The sequence below is a fragment of the Prunus dulcis genome, chromosome 7 (genome assembly GCF_902201215.1).
Source record: "Prunus dulcis chromosome 7, ALMONDv2, whole genome shotgun sequence".
NCBI classification, from domain to species: Eukaryota; Viridiplantae; Streptophyta; class Magnoliopsida; order Rosales; family Rosaceae; genus Prunus; species Prunus dulcis.
In genome coordinates this window covers 3,541,857-3,549,518 of record NC_047656.1, presented here as the reverse complement: position 1 = coordinate 3,549,518, position 7,662 = coordinate 3,541,857, and the positions used below count along the sequence as shown (strand labels likewise).

Sequence of the window (7,662 nt, the reverse complement as noted above, 5' to 3'; positions counted from 1 at the left end):
CCAACCAAACATAAAACAACCCCTTAAGATACTACGGCTAGCAGATTGCGCATAATTGTAGGATAGGGTACATCCTTAAAGGCAAGGGAAGTTGATGCCCAAAGGGCAGCCCAAAACTTCACTCTATCCCATAACTCTGCCACTCCCACTCCCTTATAATCCTCAAAAATTCTCCTGTTACGTTCCAGCCATAGGTTCCAAACCACTGCCTGCATCAGACTACCCCAGAGAATTTTGGCTTTCTTTCCCCTTCCCAAAGCATCAATTCTGATGGAAAAAAGTTCAAAGCAGCCTTCTGGTATTACCCACACCGTGTTAACTTCCTTCAATAGTGTTTCCCACAACTTTAGAGAGAAAGGGCAACGAAGAAGGAGATGGTCCACGCTCTCCCCTGCCTTATTACATAGAGCACACCAGTGAGGGCTAATGCACAAATAGGGACAACGTCTCTGTAATGTATCCCCTGTATTTAGTTTTCCCAACACCGCTTGCCACACAAAGATCTTAACTTTCAGAGGAGTCTTGGCCTTCCAAATTTGAGTGTACGGGGAGAAGATCTCCCCTTCACCACAATTCTGAATATGAGAACAGAGAGAATGACAGGTGAATAGACCAGAGGGGTCAAGCTTCCATTTTCTCTTATCCAATCTGGAGGTGATCAACCTCACACCCTCCAATAAATCCAACAATCTAGCCGCCTCCGTTATCTCCAATTCATTGAGATTCCTTCTGAAACCAAAATCCCAACTGAGAGGGAAGCCATCCGAGCTCGTAAAAGAGGAAATATTGTGGTTTTGCTTCCTGGACAAATTGAAGAGTCTTGGAAACACCTCTTTCAAAACACCACCCTGGCTCCAGTCATCCTCCCAAAATCTGACCCAAACTCCACAACCTACCACGAAAACACAGCCTTGAAGAAACAAATTATAGCCGCTAGAAATGTCCCTCCAAGGGCAGCGACAAGATCCCCGAGTCGCAGGTTTAGCATCCCACCCATTTGTATCCATTCCATAAATACTTCTGATCACTTTATTTCGTTAGGAAACCGCCAAAGCCATTTTGCCGGCAAAGCCGCACTCCTAGCCCTCAACGAACCCACCCCTAACCCTCCACAGAATTTTACCTTGCCCACAACCTCCCAACTCACAGTGTGGTTTCTTTTCCCATCCAAACCTTCCCACAAGAAATCCCTCATAAGCTTCTCGATTCTATTGGCTACTCCAATGGGAATCCTGAAAAGGGACATGTAGTAGATCGGAATACTACACAACACAGCCTGAATCATTGTGAGTCTTCCCCCTTTGGATAGGCAAGCTCGCTTCCATCTTTGTAATCTATTCTCCACTTTTTCCACAACGGGATTCCAAAACTTGATCGCCCTGGGGTTCCCACCTAGGGGAAGACCCAAATACAACATAGGCCAAGCCCCCACTTCGCATCCCCAAGCCCCAGCCAGCTCATTCAACAGCCCATCGTCAAGATTTAATTCCAACTAGAGAACATTTTGATTTGTTAATTTTCATACTCGACACAAAACAGAACAGTTCCAGAATTTGAAGGAGATTATTCCAGTACTCTTCTTTATCCTCTATGAAAAAAATGGTATCGTCAGCGAACTGAAGGTGGGATACCTCCACCATCCCGTGCCCTGGGGAAAATCCATGAAACTTATTTGTTGACAGCAGAAAGGGCCATAACATCAGCCAATTTCAATTTGTGTGTGCCATAAAAATACAACCAACCTCGGAAACAAAGGAAATAAAATCTGGTGATGAGAACTTGCACTCAGTGATGAAAATATTGACATATCCAGTCCGATATTATGCGGATATGTCAAAATTTTAAGTTGCCAACACATTGGGAGCAGAAGGTTTCTTCCTGCAACATTTCAATGAAATTCTCCATATTGGGCTGAAAGAGAGCAGGAATTGGAAATTGGTAGAAATATCTTTGATATCTGTGAAAATATCCAAGGCATTTCCACTGGATCTCACTGATATTGTACAAAGGACAAGATTTATGACATTTTGACAGCAGAATGGTGCCATACTACCATCCAGAACTTCCTATCTAGCTACTTCCCAGAATTTTTCAGAAATTAGCCATGGCTGTGACTAGCCAGTGGAGATGACGTGTGAAAATAAAATCCTTGTGGTGAAGATTATTTCACATCAGTTTAATTAACTAAATGAATTGGTTTTGAGAAAGAAAAGTATAGCCTTATAAACAATTTGGTAGTAGAATGGTCAGGATATTTAGGTCATTCTAAACTAAGTTATCTTCTATACAAAAAGATAAATTAATGAACTTACATAGAAAGTTCATTCTTGTGCATTTCTAGTGAATCCCTTGTTTATAGGCATGCTAATGCGTTTTTACTAAAATAAGATATAAGTGTGTTATTTTAGCATAAATTTAGATGAACCTAAAGGCTTTCTTTCCCAAAAAAACTTAAGAGTAAGGATCTACATTTCTCAACCCTTGAGTTCAAATCCAACTACATGATTATTTTATTTGTTTTCATAAACAAAATCATATATGCAATTTCATAAACGAAATAAGTTGAAATATAGAACTTTTCAACATTATGTGGCATCCTTGTTTGCCCTCGTTGGCCAGTTGTGATTTGTGCCTATGCGCTGCTATATGTTTTTAAAGTCTTGCTAAATAGCCAGTTTGATGTCCAAACAGCAGAGTTCCATGACGTGGTCAGACGTAGAACATATATAAAAACCCTAGGCAGAAAATGAACATAAGGTCCTACAAACTTTCAGGCAGAGACAGGCAAAAGTATTCATGTAATCAAACTATGCATTTGGGTTTAAAACTGGAGTGAGTTCCCTTCAGTTTTTTTTATCATAAACATCTAAATTACTCAGAACCTAAATTCAATTTCCAACATACATAAGTTTTGAACTGACATCAGATATAAAATAAGGCAAACAGCTCAAACATCTACAAACAGAACGGAAGTTCTATCAAAGTTTTCATATTTTCATTGTTTCATGCATGCAATTATCCTCTATCAATTTGGAACTTTTCAACTCAATGAACAATCTTGTAGAAAAATTATATTGATTGCCACAATGAATACATCCAGAATAGATGATCTAGTCATTTAGTATACTGCAAAAAAAAAGTAAAATTTTATAACATTTATGCTTCCATGGAACTGAGAGCTTACCCTAAACTTGGTTTCAGCACCCCATATGACAAATGTTTCATTACAAGTATGGTGCCTGTGATTTCCCCTCAAACCACCAGGTTGGATTTCTCCAAGATGAATTGAAACACAGCTCACAGCTCCACCTGTAAACAAACACAATCATTTCCTCAACTACCAGCAAATGCATTTTGTTTCAGGGATCAGATTTGAGTTGGAAATCCAAATCCAGAGGAAACCCAATAAAATTCATTTTCCTACAACTTCACAAGAATTTAAATTCAATATTTATACAACCAACAGGCTACAGAATCAGTGTCATACAGTGCAATAAAAAGCAGCCAAATGGATTCAAATCAAAATACTCTTTCATGACAATGCAATGGAAACGGATGCATTTTGATGCAAACAAATAATACAAAAAATAAAAAATTATTTCACCCATCAACTCTCTCTCTCACTTTTCAAAGAAAATGCCATCAATTACCTTTCAAATTACGAAAAGAGAAAAGCAACAAAAAAGGAAAACAAGAAAGAGAAAGGGGGTGTGCCTGAAATGCCAGAATCAAGGGCAAGGGAGATGGGGTCGAGCAGCCATCCCCTCTTGTCTTTTGCAATCCGAGAAGGAAACCCAGAGCTGAACCTAATGAGATTGGCGCTGGAATCACTCAATTGGCTCCATTTTTTATGGGTGAGGGGCTTGTCTTTGTCTTTAGAAATATGGGAAGGAGCAGAGGAGAGGTAGGAGGAGTGTTGGAGTCTGAGAGAGACCCATGTGAGCAAAAGCAGGATGGAGAGCAGAAAAGGGAAGGCATGCGGCTTCTTCAGAAAGTGGACAAGTGATGAGGAGAATTGGATGCTTTGGCTGTGGAATGGGTTCTCTGAGCTCTGGCTGTTCCTTCGAGGGTTTGCCATCACATTCTCTCTCCCGTCTCTTCACATTTCACTTGACATCGTGTCGGTATATTTGGAATTTGTGTTTCAGACCAAAAAAAATATTTGGAATTTGTGTTTTTATTAATTTTTATATTGCTGCTATTTCCACCATCGTCTTATTTCTCCACCAACCTTATATTCTCGCCTATTATTTAAATTTAAAAAAGCACAATTCTATCTTTCCACTCATCATTACTCTTAAAATACATTTTAATTATTAATTCATGTAAATTCTCTTTTTTATTTCTCTACCCACCTTATCTTCTCACCTACTATTTAAATTTAAAAAAGCACAATCATATCTTTCCACCCACCATTATTCTTAAAATACCCTTTAATTATTAATTCACGTAAAATCTCTTTCCTATTTTCCCACCTACGTTATCTTCTACTATTTAAAATTTGAAAAAACACAATCTTATCTTTCCACCCACTGTTATTCCTAAAATACCATTTAATTATTAATTCAAGTAAATTCTCTTTACTAACCCAATCATATGATGCCAAATTCTATTATTTTGACTTCCCTCTTCCTTCTATTATCGGTAGCTTGTTGTAACCCTCTTTTTAAAATTGTTATTTTCTTGTCTTAACCTTTAGTTCTTCTACAACTCAACCAAAAAAATATCTCAACGTTACTCTTCCAAATCACAGAGTTGAACGATTATCTAATTTGAGTGGCTGGTAAATTTTCAAGTAATTGAAATTGGGGACGAAGGCACGAAAATGAAACGAAGCCCAAAATGCACAAGAAAAAAGAGTTAGAAATCTGAGGATGAGAACTTTGATTCAGGGTGAAGAGATACATGAATTACACGGTTTAACGGGGAATAAAGTTTTTACTGTTGTAACCCCAAAGGTTATGGATGCCCACCATAAGTCTATTGTAATTCCTCCATTATACCCATCATTATACCTATCATTATAGGGTTGTAACCTATGCACTAAATACCATATTTATCATTGGTTCTTATGTTTTGTAACACACCACTTAAGGGTGGTAAATGATATTTCCTATGCCTATAAATAGTAGGCACTAAAGATGAATAAGACACTTGAGCATTGAGCTGTTGAGAACTACTCTTACTTTTCATATACTTTCTCTATTCAGTTTTACAACATGTTATTAGCACGACTCTATTATCAATTGAGGATCTTTGCTTGGACTTGGTATAATTTTTCTTATCTAATTTCTTATTTTATTTTGATTGATGCTATAATATTTTTTTTTATTTCACTAACCAAATTTCCTTGAGACATAATCTCACACATGTTGATTAGAATAAGACAGAAGGATGCTATGACTCAAAGTTTGGTTCTACCATGTTCTTAGCTTTTCTTTTCTAACCAATTGTGCAAGGTCTCTATTATATATATATATTTATTTATTTATTTAATATACACTATAACATGCATATATAATATATAATAAACGGTTGCATTTTTATAAAGATGGATTTTATTTATATATTAGAACCCAAAGTTCACATCCTAATGATTTAAACCTGAAGTTTTAAATCAAAGAAATCCCATAATTCTAGAACCTGAAGCTCTAAGTTATATAATTATTTTAGAGCCTGAAGCCCTAAATGTATAGAACTCAAATCTGTAATTTTGAGTGACTAATTATGCATATGTTCATTTATTTAAATTTTTTTATTTGATAGTAATATGATCATTTTTATTATTATTGAGATGTATTTTAATTTTTCATGTTTACAATTAATTAATTCTGAAATATTTGATTTTTATTTTTTAGAGATACTCAACAATGTCAAATCTCATGAGGCTTGAGTTTGTGGCACTTGACATTTCTGGCAAAAACTATTTGACCTGGATCCTTGATGCTGAAATTCATTTGAATGCAAAGGATCTTAGAAATACCATCAAGGAAAGAAATGAAGCATCCCTACAGGTTCGCTTGAAAGCTATGATTTTCCTCCACCATCACCTTCATGAAGGATTGAAATCTAACTACCTTGGGGTGAAGGATCCTGCTATCCAATAGAAAAATTTGGAAGAAAGTATGACCATTAGAAGAGTATAATTCTTCCAAAGGCTCGTTATGATTGGATGCACCTGCGCTTGCAGGATTTCAAAATAGTGAATGAGTATAACTCAACAATGTTCAAAACTGTCTCTCAATTGAGGTTGTGTGGAGACACGGTTATTGATGAAGATATGTTGGAGAAAACATTCACAACTTTTCATGCATCAAACATGCTTCTGCAGCAACAATATCGAGAAAAAAGATTTACAAAATATTCCCAACTGATTTCATGTCTCCTTATTGCTGAACAAAACAATGAGCTTTTGATGAAAAACCATAATTCCCACCCAACTGGCTCAAAACCATTTCCTGAAGCAAATGCAAGCAATCATGGCTGTGGTCGAGGTCGTAGTTATGGTCGTGGCCGTGGTCGTGGTCATTATAATTTTCGAAACCGAGGTGGTCACAATCATGCCTCAAATAAAAAAAAGTGCACCATACCACCAAAAGTGGAATGACGATGAAGAAAAACAAGGAAAAGGGAAATGTGTGCAGATTAATTCTGAAAAAAAAAAAGTGATGAGGCTTGTTATAGGTGTGGCATGAAAAGACATTGGTCTTGTACCTGTCGTACGGCAAAACACCTGGTTAATCTTTATCAAGCATCAACTAAGGGAAAGATAAAAGAGAAAGAAACAAACTTCATCGATTTCAGCAACATTTTTTATGATTTTACTGAGCCAATGAATATCACCTATTTGGATGTGTTATATTTCTTTGCAGAACCAAGCGGCACATTTGACCATTCATATGGTGATGGAAATACCAATGTTGGTGATGAAAATATGAAGGATGGTGATGATGATGCCAATGATGGAAACCCCAATATTGACTAATTTTATGTTGCTATATTATGTTGCTTTATTTCAATTCAATAAAACGATATGAACTTACGATTTAAGTTTCAGTTTTTCATTTGTAATGCTTTCAATCCAATAAAGTGATCTATGATCACATTATTTTATTTTATTTTTATTATATTTATTCATAAACTTATTATATGTATTTTTCTTTAAATGAAGAAGCATGGAAAATGTCAATGCTTTGAGCAATTCCAAGATCCAAGATGGAGATGTATGTTTGGTGGACAGTGCAACAACACATACAATCCTTCGGGATAAGAAATATTTTTCAAACTTAAAATTAGCAAAAGCCAATGTTAATACAATTTCAGGTAGTGCAAAGCTAATCGAAGGCTCTAGAAGAGCCAGTTTAATATTACCTGGAGGAACACACAATTATATCAAAGAGGCTTTATATTCTGTCAGATCTAGAAGAAATCTTGTGAGAATGTGAAGGTAAAACGTCCCACATTGGAAAGTTGAGAAACCTAGCAAGAGCTTATAAGGAGTTGGACTATTCCCCTCATTGCCAATTGGTTTTGGGGTGGAACCTCAACTTCCTTTATGGTATCAGAGCGAGTTGCCCACGTGTGAAAGCCCAACGGCCACACGTGCTCCACGTCACCTAATATGTGTTGTCCACATGTTAGGCTTGAAAATTCGCCACACCT

General features: G+C 36.6%; 1 protein-coding gene across 2 annotated transcripts in view; it reads right to left on the bottom strand.

Moving 5' to 3' along the window:
• Positions 1–4,141, bottom strand: part of LOC117635149 — a 4,977-nt gene extending 836 nt beyond the window's left edge. Inside the window, exons 1-2 of one of the 2 annotated variants that reach the window (XM_034369493.1) lie at positions 3,715–4,141; positions 3,185–3,309 (exon numbers count right to left, since the gene is read on the bottom strand). In XM_034369493.1, the coding sequence (XP_034225384.1) occupies positions 3,185–3,309; positions 3,715–4,078 (489 nt within the window). In that variant the 5' untranslated portion in view covers positions 4,079–4,141. The remainder of the gene's footprint in view (positions 1–3,184; positions 3,310–3,714) is intronic. The other variant, XM_034369494.1, reaches the window with a different exon arrangement.
• Between the last annotated feature and the right edge of the window lie 3,521 nt (positions 4,142–7,662).